The sequence below is a fragment of the Falco rusticolus genome, chromosome 7 (assembly GCF_015220075.1).
Source record: "Falco rusticolus isolate bFalRus1 chromosome 7, bFalRus1.pri, whole genome shotgun sequence".
NCBI lineage: Eukaryota > Metazoa > Chordata > Aves > Falconiformes > Falconidae > Falco > Falco rusticolus.
The window spans coordinates 70,910,647-70,925,650 of NC_051193.1; the positions used below are offsets into that span (position 1 = coordinate 70,910,647).

The 15,004-nt window shown below is 41.5% G+C and overlaps 1 protein-coding gene across 4 annotated transcripts in view; it reads left to right on the top strand.

Annotated features, from left to right (window-relative positions):
* Positions 1-15,004, top strand: part of PHF21A (PHD finger protein 21A) — a 132,387-nt gene that overhangs the window by 95,156 nt on the left and 22,227 nt on the right. For all 4 annotated transcript variants that reach the window (XM_037395401.1, XM_037395400.1, XM_037395402.1 and 1 more), the window contains 2 exons: positions 9,421-9,621; positions 13,290-13,544. In XM_037395401.1, coding sequence (XP_037251298.1) covers positions 9,421-9,621; positions 13,290-13,544 — 456 coding nt within the window. The remainder of the gene's footprint in view (positions 1-9,420; positions 9,622-13,289; positions 13,545-15,004) is intronic.

The following is a 15,004-nucleotide window of genomic DNA, read 5'->3' on the forward strand; positions in this document are numbered from 1 at the left end:
CAGTGACAGCTACTGGGTTCACATTCCAGGAACTAACCAAAATTTGAAATTACGTACATAGTTTGAGATTAGATACTAGTGTCTGATCCTGTTAATTAACTTAGGTACTATGTACATCTGTTGAAGTCTAAACATGTTCATAAAATGTTTTTTTGTCTTTCATCTAGCACACAGGTGGGGTTTTTTTCTTTCACAAGAATACTGATAAACTGTAGTCGTGAAACTGCATGTAGGAAGTAGAAGGAAGACACCGCATGTCAAATCCAAAAAGGACAAAGAGATTAAACGGTTCAATTTCCTGCATGTTGGAGACTGTTATATTCTACCTTGGTACCCTAGTGTGACGTCTTCTGACTTCAGGGAGACTAGGACGGTTTGGTTATCGGTGTACTAAGTTTTTGTCTTCCACATCTTTCTGTTCCAGAAAACAGGTGGTGGGTTGGGCTGCCAGCGATTCTGAAGGCCCTTGCAATGTCAGCAGGTTGATTAGGGGAAATTTGCCCAGCTAATCCTAGCAGGCAGTCCACATCCTGCATTGCAGTGGAAGGGAAAAAACAACAGCCCAGCAAGTCTGACCTGGGGACATATTTTTTATCCATTCCAAGTCTAAAATCAGTAAGAATCTAAGTACGCAAAGAAGACATACAATAAAAGGTATCAAAAGAAGAAGATAAATTTGCTTTGTTTAGCTGCTTTTCTCTAGCTGTGGCAAATACTTTGTCTTTCAGAGGAAGGTGAAAAAACAGCCTTGAGTATATCTGGTTATTTGTGCCTCTGGACATATTAAAATTCTGAAGAGTAAAGTCTGTCTTTGTGCAGAGTTTCGGTGCTGGAGAAGTGTGCTGGGACCAGCACTGGCGCGGGCACTGTCCCTGGTGAGGGGTGAGAATGAGCAGAGGCTTCCCAGAGCCCTCTCCCCCTCACGTGTATGATACAATCTCCTCCAAAACTTGGGGTAAGTGTTTCCTTTGGAGAGCTGTATCACCTCGTCCTGGCGAGTTCAAGCCGCGTCAGGCCGTTACATCTCGTGTTAGGCTGTTCAGCATTTAACCATCCCTGCGTCTTATTTCAAGGCTGAATTTGTCTGCCTTCAACTTGCAGCTACAGAATCATCGTTTTATATTTCTCAGAGAAACTAAACCCCCTCTCGTCATCAGATTTCTTTCCTGTGTATAAAACTCTGTTCTCAGTGAGAAGTTCCCTCCCAGCAAGGGGGACGAGCTGAGGCTCAGTGGGCCTCGTATCACACGGCGCTGTGTGTTGGGTCCTTGACTGTGTTTGTGGGTTTCCTTTGAACTGTCGCCGGTAGGTCTGCATCCCTTGTGAAAAAAAGGTAGTTTTCCGTTCTTTTGGCAAAGTGCCTGACCCTGGGCGTTTTTAAGAGAGGTGGAGGTTCACCGAATCTTCAGTTGTTGAGTAGTTTTGGCCTCAGTTATGAGGCGCTTTTTAGTGCTGGGATGAATAAGCAGAGGGGCAAAGATCCCCTCCCCGTGCCATTTAAATCAGGAGGCCACGGAGGAACTGTTGGTTTGGGTTTTTTGATGCACAGACCTTGATACAACTGAAGACCAGCAATGTGGGTCTTCTGCAGTGATTTAATTTGATGTCTACTCTGTGAAGCAGGCATTTCTTGTTGTTTTGATCACGCTCGGTTAACTAAAGAGAATAGTACAGCAGGTATATTTAGCTGGACAGAACATCTGTATTTGATACACTGTTTGAGGGACTAGGAAGGAGAGAAAATCTCTCGTTTGAGTGAGGTGAAACCATGACGTTTTGCTCCGAGAACTCATTCTGCCTGTGAAGTGGAGGCCAACAGTGAATTGCGATGTGATGTTGTTAGTGATGGCTTTTAATTGAATTGGTGCTAAACAGTGTTTGGTTGACAACATAGGGAAAAAGCCTTCCTGCCACTGTTAGTTTGTGGTGTTGGTAATGCGAGTGTGGAAATGAAATGATAGCTGCTGTTAACAGCATCAGGGCAATCAACAGGTGGTTGTACGATGCAGTTAGAGCTTCCAGAACTTTCTGTTCACAAAAGAACAAGTTTGCATTCTGGGTGAAATAAAACCAGTCATCTTGCTTGATACTTCTGATCATGTGTGAAGTGCATGAGCGTGAACTGTGTGTGTCTCCTTTCATGAGGAGGAGAGGAGGTGTGATTCAGTCGTGAGAATAGCTGTAGGATGCACAAGAATTCTGCTGAAGCTGATTCATTTTTAGCCAAGGGACTGTGCTACTGTGCAGTAGTACGCTGTGAAATTACTTGATGACTATCCTTTCCACTTGGGCTATTCAAAAAGATGAAGTGTTACCAGATTAGAAAATAGACTTCTATTTAGGCTGATTGTTTCTAAAATGTGAAATAAGTGTACTGATTCGAATTGCTCTACTGCGCTTGCTTAATTCAGACAAATTCAGTTTAAAGGATGCCACATTAGGAGGTAAATCAGAGGTAGAGGAAGAGAAGCAGCAGGATTGCCCTGGCAGAGGGAACTGGCTACCACGTATAGATGTGAATGGCTTTCTCATGGGGCTGGTTGTCCCTGTGTATTCTCCTGCACAGGAATAATAATCCACAGTATTTTCTGTGCTAAGATTTTGTATCCTAAGCTTCGGTCCATGACAGATTTTACAAGACCACCTTATACACTTCTGGAAAACTAGGTTCAGTCAGAGATCATAGAAACATACTTTATGTTGAAGTGCAAAAGAACCCTTGTTTCATTCTGCACAATCTAGGTGGCTTCCCCCGCCCCCCCCCCCCCCCCCAAGAGATAACCCCCGAAATAGACAAATGGAGGTGAAACAATACGGAGATGGGCAAGATAAAATTAAAAAGAGCACTTTTTCCGTGGTAGTCAGCAGTTTAATTTTTTCATTTCTTCAGCCTTTTCATGTTGAGGTGATCCCCACCTCCTTTGACCAGTTTGTATTTGCACTCTGAAGTGTTTCTGGGAAGCAGAAAAACATAAACCAAATCAAATCTTTCCAAATCTTGTCAAATTTAAAAAAATATAATTTCATTCCTTTCATTCCATTCCTTCTTAATTACATTCAAAGTACTGCACTTAACTGTTTTTCCCCGTTCTGTTGTCACACACTTAATTCTCAATTCATTAATTGCTTCATTGTTTAATTATTGTAGCTGTTCTTACAAGTTTCTTTCCATTAACATAAGTACTGGGCTAAGAAGGTAGATACTACATTTCTTTAATACATAAGCTGCAGGAAAACGTATGTGTGTGGCTCCTACTAGTTCAGTCTCTGTTCCCTACATTGTGCAAGACTAAAAATTCTACGAGAAGACAGTGATGCATAAGGCATTTCACGGTACAACATTCCCTTCCAAAAATTAATTGGTCTGATGGTGCTGCAAACAGTAAAAGACACGGTACTGAAAATAAAGCAATCAAGAAGTCACATAAAACAGAATGGCACAGCAGCTATTTTTGGTCATTTTCATTTATAATTCTAGCTATATTTAAGGAAAAAAAAAAAGGCATTCTCCCCCGTTAAGAATGAAGGAATGAATATTATTTTCAGAACTTACATAATTCACTTCTGAATGATTTCCAGCAACTTCAAGCGGTGTTTCTCATAAAGGAAAAATCCCACATTCTTTTCTGAAGTACTTGTTCATGTGTGAACTGTGTGTATTTGTTTCAGAATCACACCTATAGTAATTATTGTAAATAGTCTAAAATATAATGAAGTGTAGTAAGTTTACCAGCATTTTTAATGGCAAAAGTACTTCTCACATCATGCCAATGGTACATAACGGTATTTATCTGACAAAATGTCAAAGTAATTTTTATGGAATGAAGATTTTTTTTAAATTGTTTTACACTCCAGGTGTTGGCAGTGCAGCTGTTGACTGGGTATGCTGGTGTGCTTAGATACCTGTGTATTTAACAAATGCTTAAAAAAAAAAAAAAAGTTTTTGAACTGTAAAAGGAAATGGTGCACATTTCGTTAATGATGCCCAGTCAGGCATTAAGTGAGAGGCGGAGGTGGTTCCCTGTCCCACTGCTGTGTTCCCATTCCGCACACAGGCACCCTGCCCCAGAGGCTTTGCTGACTGAAAGATTCTAATGCTGCTTTGATGACATTTAAGAAGTAGAAAAATGTACCATGCTTCTTCCTTGGAATAAAATTCTAATTTAGTTTGTTTAGATTTTTTTCATTGGTGGAAAGATCTGGGTATGAATGAGGCACAGGCAGAAGTGCAAAATTTCATAAAAATCTAGGATGACGACAGAAATAGCTGAACACGTTTCTATAGTCCTTTGATCGTTCTTTCAATGGAATTCAAGTTGTTTTGTAGAACAGGTTTTTTTTCCTCACTGGTGTAGATTCTGCGTCATCAATTTCTATAATAAGATTTCACTTTTTTAAATTTGAGATACTGTGTTAAAGCACTAGATGAGCGTACACTTACTCTCCTCACTGGTACTCTTTCCACTCCTAAATTCCGCTCCCCAAATTCACCCTCTTCGCAGGTCCAAGACTAACTGTGCCAGGGATCCACAATCTTTTAGCTTCTTTCTGCCACAGAAGTTTTGCTGTCTTTGTGTTCTGTTGAAAAGCAGGGGTATTTCACTTGTCTTTGGGTAGCAACAGGGGCTGGGGCTGGGAAGGAGAGGGGAAGGAGGCTGGAACGGGAGACTGCAGAGCAGTGAAATTCCCTCCATCCTCCCTGCTCCCTAGTTGGAGCTTATTTGAAATCCGTATTTTCTCTTACCATTTCCTTCACAGCAGTTGGCAACTTTCATATCCTAGAGAAAATTTCTTGGTTGTAGGAGGGAACAGGTAGCAGGGCATCCATAATATAGCTGACTTCCCAGAATCGGTGGAGCAGGAAAGCGGGTCACTAGTAAGCGGGTAAGCAATTCAAACCACATCAGCTTTGGTTTTGTGATATAAACACTGTGCATTGCGAGGCTGGTTAGTACTTTACTTCTGTCTCATTTTTAGACTATTTTTAAATTTTAATTTTTATAGATTTTTGAAGTTTAAAAGCAGACCGTCCTTGAGGTATGTGTGCTTTTCTGCATGTGTTCCCCAGATGAAGAAAATGTGTCACCAAACATAAAAAGGGATCTAGTATTTTAAAAATCACTGTACTCTGAGAACTACTTTGATTGCTTGATTGCTTAAAATTAAAATCACAGTTAGCTAATAATGTTATACTTAAACCTTACTAAGCCTGCAGTTTGCTCCAAGGACCTTCCTTATCTTATAGCAACATATTCATGATAGTTTTTTATATAAGCACAGAGAAGACACCTTTTGACATGGACATATGGCCAATAGGATGTAGAGGCAGATCTTCTGCTTAATCAAACCAAAATAATCTTCTAACGCCGTGTTAGGATCTGGCCTGTGGCATGAATGAGAAGGTGGTATCACTAAATGTCACGATATTGATTACAATTATTACCTTTAAGAAAGGGTCATATGAGATGTCTAGGGCTGTGTGAACTCGGTGGTGTGAACGGTTCTTGATGAGACTGGTGATAAAGATGTCAAGGCAGCAGGAGCTCTGCGGTCGTGTACTACGCTTACGGGGCACTGTTCGGCAAATGGATTTTGAAGTAGCCTGACAGTAGCTGTTGCCGAGAGCTAGCAGGTACTTTTGGGGGAGAATGCAGTTTGGAAGAAAGGATGTGATCATTCGTTTCTTCCACCTTCTGTACGTAAAGAGAGGATCGGCATTCGGCTTTGAGGAAAATTCAGTAAACTTGAAAGACAAATGCTTTTCATCCGTTTGTAGTGCTGCTGGAGAAGAAGCTATTTTGGCAATATGGGGCGAGTTAGAGCTTTGACATGCAGAAAACTATTCTGTTCTGTTTGTGATGATGTGTTTATGATTGAGTCAATCCCAATTTAAATTTTTTAAGTTGTCAGTGAAAATTAAATTACGTCGTCTTAAATAAGAGTGGGAAGGAAAAATGGCAATGATTACATTTAAAGAATTAGGAATATTTCTGAACACTTCTGTGATACTTTCCGATAACCTCCGTCTCCCTGGCACTCGGCCTCTGAGGCACACAGCTGGGGCTTCATACCAGCTGTGGCATGTTCCAGTCATGCACGTCGTACTTCCTGCAGCACAAGCTGCCTTCAAAATGCATTATGAACAGTCAAATATGAGAAACAAATGTCAGATACACTTGTAATGAAGTATCGAGTCTGACGGTAGGCAAGAGTTTCTCTCACGCTGCCCTCCCCTTCAACCCCCTGCGACACGAGGCTGTGCTGGCATCGCAGCGGGCAGGCACGTGCCGGGGCGGCCACAGAGCATCGGTCCCAGCCGGCTGAGCCGCACGGCCTCGCCGCAGTGGGGGCTGAGCCGGGCAGGGGGGCACGGCCCCGGGCAGCACTGGAATGGGGTGCAGGGCTGCACTGCCTGCCTCCGGCCCTGCAGCCCCCACAGTCTCCTCTGCTGGTGCTAATTAAGCAAAGCAACTTAGAAATACGTTGTTCGGAGTCTCCCACTTGGTAACTACCAACAAACAGACGATCCCAGCAGTCTTGCAGAGAGTGGAATGATTTCTGTAGTTTCAGTGTGGTATTTTTACTGACAGTTGGTAGAAGCAGATTAATAAACTGCGTAAGCAATTGGCATGCGCTGCAAACTTCAGTTTTACTCTCTGAATCTTAAAAGCATTAGATGTTTGTTCCAATTTAATATCTGCATAATGGATATGGATGGCAGGATATGCTGCTGCCAGGCAGCTCTCAGCAGCCTCTAACAGGCTAGCGTAGACTTCCAGAGCAACGGCGTTTTTCCACTCACGTTATCCATCTTGTGCCAAATGTGCTGAGCTTCGGTTTTTGCACAAGGCACTAATAAAAGTTGTGCTTCAGCCCTGCTTTTCAGCGGCTCCGCACCCCATGTTTGGGCCCGGGGGTGGGACAGGCAGTGTGTGAAGCACCGTGACTCACCTCGCTCCTGCTCCCTGCTCCCGTCCTCGCTGGCTCTCGCCCTGCCGGAGCAGTATGGCCAAGGAGTCCTCCAGCCTGCCTCTCCCTCTCCTCTTGCACACTCTCTCTCTCTCTCTTTTTTTTTTTTTTAAATCCTTTCGCTAATGTTCCTCCCATTGTAAAGAACAAGATGGAAACGAATTCTTGGCCCGTTGCTGCTGATTTCCTCCCGTTAGGGAATCAGTAGAAGAGCACGATTATCACTGAATTCCATACAGGCAGCTGTGGAAGACAAAACCTCCCTTCCTGTTCACGGCGGGTACAGTAATCCTTTAGCCTCCTGTGCAGTGTCTGTGCAGTCCATTTTTTGGCAGGTATTCCATAGGCATGTTGCATTATTTCCTCTCCTGCTTTGCTCTGTTCTCCTCACCTCCCCCTCGGGTTACTCTCTGGAAATGTTTTTTCAGCTCGTGTATCTGCTTGCTGACATGGCACTTTGGTTTGCATGTTAACGTGGTTGATCTTTTCAGAAAGCAATTTTAAATGATTGTTCAGTTATTACATATATGAATGAGCTGATAGACACAGGCCATTTAAAACTCTGTAAAATATCTGAATTAGAAAAATGCCTTCTACGCTCCTATTGTTTTCTCCTTGTTGTAGAAGGGAACAGACAATTTACAGCTTTTAGGCTTTCACAGCTTTTAGCACTTTTCTGGGTGCAGCATAACGTGGCTCCTTCACGCTGCTGTCCGTTACCAGCTCCCTGAATTTTTGGTGAGGCTGGGTCTTTGTTTCTCTTGTCATCAGAGCTGAGCGTGCATCCCCAGCCAGGGCTGTAGGTTTTGCAGAAGCCGGGCAGTCCTCCTTCTGTACACCTCTGAGTCACTGAATTCAGTCTTTTCTAAAAAGGTCAGTCATGAGCTCACACATTTCAGCCTTATGAAGCAGGGGTGGGGGGGGGGCGGGTTGTTGCTTGTGTGTTTTATTTGGTTTTTTAAAGTTCCAGTTCTCAAATCTGCCCGTTTGGGACTCTGCACCTTTTGTTATCTTCTTCTGGGCTAGAGGTACATGTTCAGCATGTGAGGCACCACGCAGTTTTAACTCATCATAAGCAAGATACTTGGAATCAAAAGTCTACAGTATGCCCACAAGAACTATGCAGAGAACAGGTATCATATCAGCTCAGAATTTCATAACCCTGCATGAAAGAAATTTGAGGGAAAAAATTGTTTCAGTTGGTTATAAATAACTGGATTGGTTTTGGTTGTTTTTTTTTTTAGCTCCCTCTCTCTGTTTTGTGCTGTGTCTTAATACTAGTGCTTCAAAACAAAAACTGAAACATTTGATATTGTCAGAAAGTTTTTTTCTTTTCCTTTCTGTGTAAGTGGACCTGCTCGGGATAGCCTGCTGTCAGCACCTGCCTCTGGCAGAGGTTTCCTCACTAGAGCTTTCTCAGTTGAGCCCCTACCACATCTGGTGACTTCATTGTCCTCTTCTGAAGCCAACCTTGTTGCACAACTGTTCCGGAGTACGCATAGGCTCTTGATCAAGGGCACTTAAGTATCTATCTAAATCTTTTTAATCTCTCCTAATTTGGGGGTGGCTCGAGTGTAGGAAAAAATGTCTGTTTTCTATCATGCCCACAAAAGGCAAAAAAAGTCTCGTGGTGTTTTCACCCCTGTCCACATCGAAGTATAATGTGAACATAAATTGTGAGCCCTTATCACCCGTGTGGAGACATGGCATCTTATCCCGCAGGTCGCCTGGTCTGCTCTTAAATCTGTTGCGTTACCGTCTGAATATCCACAATGGCTACCAGAAGAAATTTCCTTCTTAAATAATTAGACTTTCGTGGAAGCGATAATGCAATAGGAAGCCTTTAAGCTGGGAGAAATAAATCTGTGCCGTTCCCTTCCCATGTAGGCAGCCCTGTCTAGTTTTCTTTCAGGTGACAATAATAACTGAATGGAATGAGCACACACATCCATGCCCTTCCCATTCCCCACTTTGCACTCAAACTCGCCATCTCTCCACTCAGTTTCGATGCCTGGTACGAAATGGCATCCCCGTTGCCCTGAAGTCAGCCCTGAGGCTTCAGCCTGCAGTCCTTTTTCGTCCCTGGTCAGGAGCGGTGCGTGTCTGAAGGAGTCAGGAACCTTGGAATCTGAATGCTAACGCATCTCACATGAATGCAGCTTAATGAGGTCTTGCCACAGTTTGTGAATAGGCTGAATTTTGGTGGGTGGGTTTCTGTGAGGACAGTGAGGTCACGCTGTTGGGCAGCTCTACTCCTCTGTGGCCTTTTTTGACGCTGTGCCTATTAAATAACACCGATACTTAAAATTCCAAAAGGAGAAATCCCACTAAGATTTTGAGCAGTTCTTTTTTTACATTAAATAAATGTAACTTTAGGTGTCACTGTCTTCTCTAATACGTGCAGCTAAATAACTGTCATCATTTCTGGTTTTGTTTTTGTTTATCTGGTAGAAAAGAGTGGTGGAACAGCTTCGAAAGAATTTGATAGTGAAGCAGGAACAGCCAGACAGTAAGTTTCAAATACAGCCATTGGCACAGTCAGAAAACAAACTACAGACACCACAGCCGCAACCACTACAACAGCTACAGCAACATCACCATCAACAGCAGCAGCAGTCTACTGCACCCTCTCCAAATGTGATTGGATCACAGGTAAAAGCCTCTACAGTAATTATTTTCCTTGCTAAAGGTAAAGTTCACAGGACAAATAAAATATTAAAAAAAGCTCAGAGAGAAAATTGCAAACTTTCACTTATGCACATGAGTATACCAATATGAGTTTCTCCTTCTATGCAGATGCAGATATGGGTCTTGTGGGTTTTTTTGGCAATAACCTCCTATCTGAGTAGAAAAAATCAGGTAGTGTTTAAAAGTTGAATCATAACCTCGCAGAGAAGAAGGGTGGCAGTATCACCTTTCTTAAAAATAAATGGAAGTTCAGCAAATGAACCTATCTTCCGTAGGTGCAAGAAAGATCGTCTGTCCATACCCGGTAGGTCTCAAGAAATAGTAAAGACTTTACACATGAGGTGTGTGATTTAAATACTTCATTTTTAAAAGACTAACAATGCCCACTGTTTCAGTGAACAAAATGTAAGAGAACGGTTCCCTCTTCTTCCTGCTTGGTTCTTTTAAATCCAATGTAACTCATATCGTATAATACTTACCTGAGTTTGCTGTGTTAATGGCAATGTTTGAGTTTTAGAAAGTAGTGTCTTCATTGGGAGGGTACACTGAATTTCGGTACGGTATAGGATTAGAGATATAATCCCAGCACTCACCAGAGAAAGTGGCCTGCTTCTGCTGACAGGGGAATTCCAAGTTTCTCCTGTTCAAATATTTAGAATCTCCAAAGTGTGCTAATAAAACAGCTAGAAAGCGCAGGGAGGTGTTTTGTAAAAAGAAGTGTATGTGAGGTCTTTTTTCCTGTTGATGCAGTCTCAGCTGCTCCTGTTTGCCTGGGTAGGCAGATGTCAGGAGTCACCTGTGAAGTTTACTTTCTGCACGTTGCAGTGAATCACAGCCACAGCTCTGACCGCTTGTGATTCTTGTCTTCCCTTTTCCTGGAAGCAGAGGAGGGGAGAAATGTTAGCTCTCTCATGAACGCAGCAAACTGTTTTGGATGTGCTCTGAAAATGTGTTTGTGAGGCTTAGGTAGTTGTATTCTTGCGAAAACTGAAGAAATGGAGCAAACTTAACTAAGCAAAAGATGTTTGTGAGTAGCAACATCAATATCAAAGTTTAAACAGAACGAAGTAGTAAATATTACTGTGTCCTAGAATATTTCTAGGCAAACAATGGATCACTCTCTGCTGTATCACCAGTCTTTGTTTTCCAGCCAGGGAATATGACTGCAAAAGCAGTTTCACGTGTTTCTCCGTATCCCACACTTGGCATTTATGCATTAACTTCCAGGTCATCTCCTGGGTTGTAAAAATTGAGGTTTTGTTCAAAGTTAAAGAGCCCTCTAGTGAAACAGTCAAAAAACTGCTACACCCTTCTGACTATCACTGATACAGTTGTACTTGGACAGTAATTACAAACTCAAAGGCAGGTCATCCTCTCATCTGAATAAATAAGCCAGCTTTTATCCTTAACACTTTCATATTTTTATTTATGTTGGTCTAATTCTGAAGTAACCTCCCTTTCTTCTGTACACATCTTGCATCTAAGATTGTGCCTCTGTCCTGTTGCCCCTCAATCTCTTTCAGCAAAGAGAAGTCAAATCTTTTGTCTCTCTAGAAGGTGTTTTGGTGCCTGCTTTTGTAAATAATACATCTTTCAAGGCTGTGTCAGTAAAGTCAGTGCTTTCAGTGGTTATTTTCAGAGTAATTCAATTTAGGAATCAGCGTATATATGCTGCCTTAATAGTGACATTTTAATATACTTAATATAGTCCAGTAAGAAGGGCTTTTTAAATCTTCATAGAGCACCAAGCCTGCTAAAAGGTCATATTATTGCAGTGTTATTATGTGAAATAATGCAGACTTACTATGAATGCCACTTCAGTATGAATTCATGCATTGAAAACTTTTTAGAATAAGCAAGGTAATTAATGCTCAGCACAGTAACAGGGATCTTCAAGCTTTGTGATCTGCTGACATCTTTAGTATTTACAGACCTAATAGAACCCCTTGAAAGAGTCACAGTCTTGTATTACATGATTGATTACACTTTTCTTTAAAATGTTTATGGATGAATGTAATGCTTGTGAAAATGATACCATGTTACATCTCATTGGAAAAGCTTGAATAATGTTACTGCATTAGGGGAACGGAGCCTCTTGCCCTGGAGAAGGTGCAGCAGAGGTCGATAAGAAGGTCTTGTATCACGGATGAAAAGTTAAGGGAATTGTTCATGTTGCAACAAGGAGAAGTTAATAACGTCTGGATCTTGTATAAATGTATAAAATTGAAGCATGAATTATCCTTTGATTTGGCATTGTACAGTGTTTGAATTTTTTTCACACTTGTGCATAATTTACAGTTAGGGGATGTAGTTTAGGCGTTACGAAATTAGAGGTGTGAAGGTAAACCGTTTTTGTTTAAGGAGATGATATTGGTGAAAATACTGAAGAATCCAGCTGGAAATACTTTATTAGAAGGAAGAGAAAGGTCTTGTGCAATTAAAAGCAAGCAGTCTAAATCAGGCATGTTCAGAACATGAAAAAAGACTGCCTGATCCCTAGTTCTCCATTTTTTCCTGTTGTAGAGCCTAGTGCTGACATCAGGAGGGAGTGGTGGTTATTTCATGCTAAGAGCATTTGATCATGCCACTGACTGTTCTGAAGGTGCGGTGCCATTGGTACAACAGCTTTTTTTACACCAAAGAAAAAAGAAATAAGCTCACTTGGCATTCAGTTGGGTGTCACTTGTCGTGAGCTTTCTGTGTACGTTGTGTTCTGGTTTTATATGGGCACTCTCTTGCCTTGTTGCTTTTTGAAAGAGATCCGCAGTTGTCCATTGCCCTTAACATCTTAGAAGACAGTACATTTTAAAAACAAAATGGTGAAATTATAGTTGTTTTAACTTTGGAGTTTGTGGGCATAGTGTATTCAGGCATTTCAGGTAAATGCTGGCATTGAGTCGAAACCAACTCTCTTTAAACAAGCGAAGAGCAATCATGACATGACATATATGTTCCAAACCCAGCCCATTCTACAGAAGTTAAATATAATTGCCTGCAGCTGGGGAGACTAACGGCCAGCTCTTACACCTTCAGAGCAGCTCTACTGATATTCTCAGGAAAGAAAGTTAAAGGCTAAATAACTGTATGTGTGGCTAAAGCTAAACTTTGGGATAGCCAAAATCAAAATATGTTTCTGTTCTTAAAGAAACCAATTAATGAATGGGGTTTTTTTCCCTCTTCTCCTGATTGTGAGGATCTCTGTAAACAAAGTTTTCATTTGAATATTTGAGTTTTAGTTGGTGAGAAGCGAGTTTGCTGGTATGTTTCAGAAACCTCCACCTTATAGGTCTGATATTGACAGTACGTGTTTGGAAGTAACGTGAAACTAAAAGGTCCAAAAATACATATGCCACTAGTTACACTTAATTGTCGTTTTCTCAGGAATTTCTTTTGAATCGGTCTGTAATGCTGCAGATGATTAAAGCAGACCCAACAGGTGCCTCAAACATGAATCCTTTCTAGCTATCCAGTTTCCAGAGGCGTAAGATGATGTGCTTGTCTGAACAGTAGGTAGTTAGACTCGGTGCTGCCTTTTCTTTCTCTTGCTGTCTATTGTTTCTAGCTAACCAGCCCACGTCCTGTCTGATATGAAGTGTCTCTGTCTCTTACAGTGTATTTTCTGTTTCCTTTAGAAAACTGTAACTACAGCTTCTATGATCACCACTAAGACACTACCTCTCGTCTTGAAAGCAGCAACTGCGACCATGCCTGCCTCTGTTGTGGGTCAGAGACCTACCATTGCTATGGTTACTGCTATCAACAACAATCAGAAAGCGGTCCTCAGCACTGATGCACAGAATGCACCAGTCAACCTCCAGACAACAAATAAGGTCACTGGGCCAGGAGCTGAGGCAGTCCAAATAGTGGCAAAAAACACAGTAACTTTGGTAAGCGTTTCATATGTGTGCCCTGCAGATGTGTGGGGGTTTGGTTTACAAGAGGACTGTTGGGGAAAAAAATAATCACACTGGGGTTTGCACAGAAAGGAAAATAGTAGGGACATGTCGTGAGTCTTCACTAGTAAACATTGTTAAAATCATAGTCCAAGAAAATCATTTGCTCTCTACATGGGTTGTTACTAATGTTTTGCTTAACAGAATTAAATCAGTGCTGTCATCACCTCTGTGTAAAGCTTCCCCTGTCAGTAGTTGTTAGTCCTGGGGAAATACCACTGGTTTCACCCCTACCTAATCTATGTGGCTGTGTTTTGCAGAATTCTTAGTCTTTTCTTTGGCAGTGGTGATGTCAGACTTTCTTCATTTGATCAGTTTGGGTCTTCATCTTAGATTTTTTTTTTGAGTCAGTCTCATGCCCTTTGCGTGATGAAGTCTCTGGTGTTAGAGACATCACTTAACTCTGCCCACTACCATGTCTTCACTCACTGCTTCTTCATACATATATACAGATCCTGTTGCTTTAAGCATGTATTTTGGAAAGTGCTTTAGTTATATCACACAGAATAGTTAGCCACCTAGAAATAAAAGCAGCAATGTTTTAGAATTGGGTTGTATGGGCTTCTTGGTCTGGGAACCAGGAGTTGTATAGCATCATGACAGGGAAATTTTGCTTCTGGAGTAAAGGCTAAGGCTTCACTAAACATTTATCTTTATTAAAAAATGCAGTTTAATAATACAAATGGAAGTAATTTTGCTTCCTAATGGGGCATATGTTTGCAATCAGAATAGAGAAGACTATTTGAGGAGAGTTTTTTTCTACTGTTACCTTTTCCTGTGCCATCCGTTGCACCACTCTCATCTGTCCTTTATATCTGTGCTTCATTTCTTTGCTGAATAACTTAATTCGGTCTGGGGAGGTGATTCTGTTTTAATAATAGTCCATGATTTATGTTTCTGTAGCAAATTTCATCAAAAATCTCAGAGTTATTTTCCCAAGCATTAATTAATCGGTATAGGACCTTTTTGAAGTAAATTGCAATCTTTTGTGGGTGGACAGAAGTACAGAAGGCTGGAAGCTAACCTGGATGTTAATTTCAGGGAATGTCACCAGGTACTCAACTTAGGGTAGCTAGTAGTGCTATTCAGAGGTTAATCGTGTGGCAGCTCCATCTGACTGCTTTCAAACAGGCAAGTACTTAGGATGCCTTCAAGTGAGGTCTTAAATGTTTCAAATGAGCGGCCTACTTTTGGAATTTTCAAGTTGTGTGTTAAGAGCCCCTCACAGTGTCATTAATATTGCTAAAAGAGTTGTAACTTCCAGATCTTTTATATTTGTGTGAGATGCTTTCGTTCTCCTGTGTGCCATTCAGCATGAAAGGACAGTGGTTCATATAGTGGGCATCAAAGTCTTGGTTATTTTTTTCGGTTTGTCGTAAAGCCGATTTTTAATT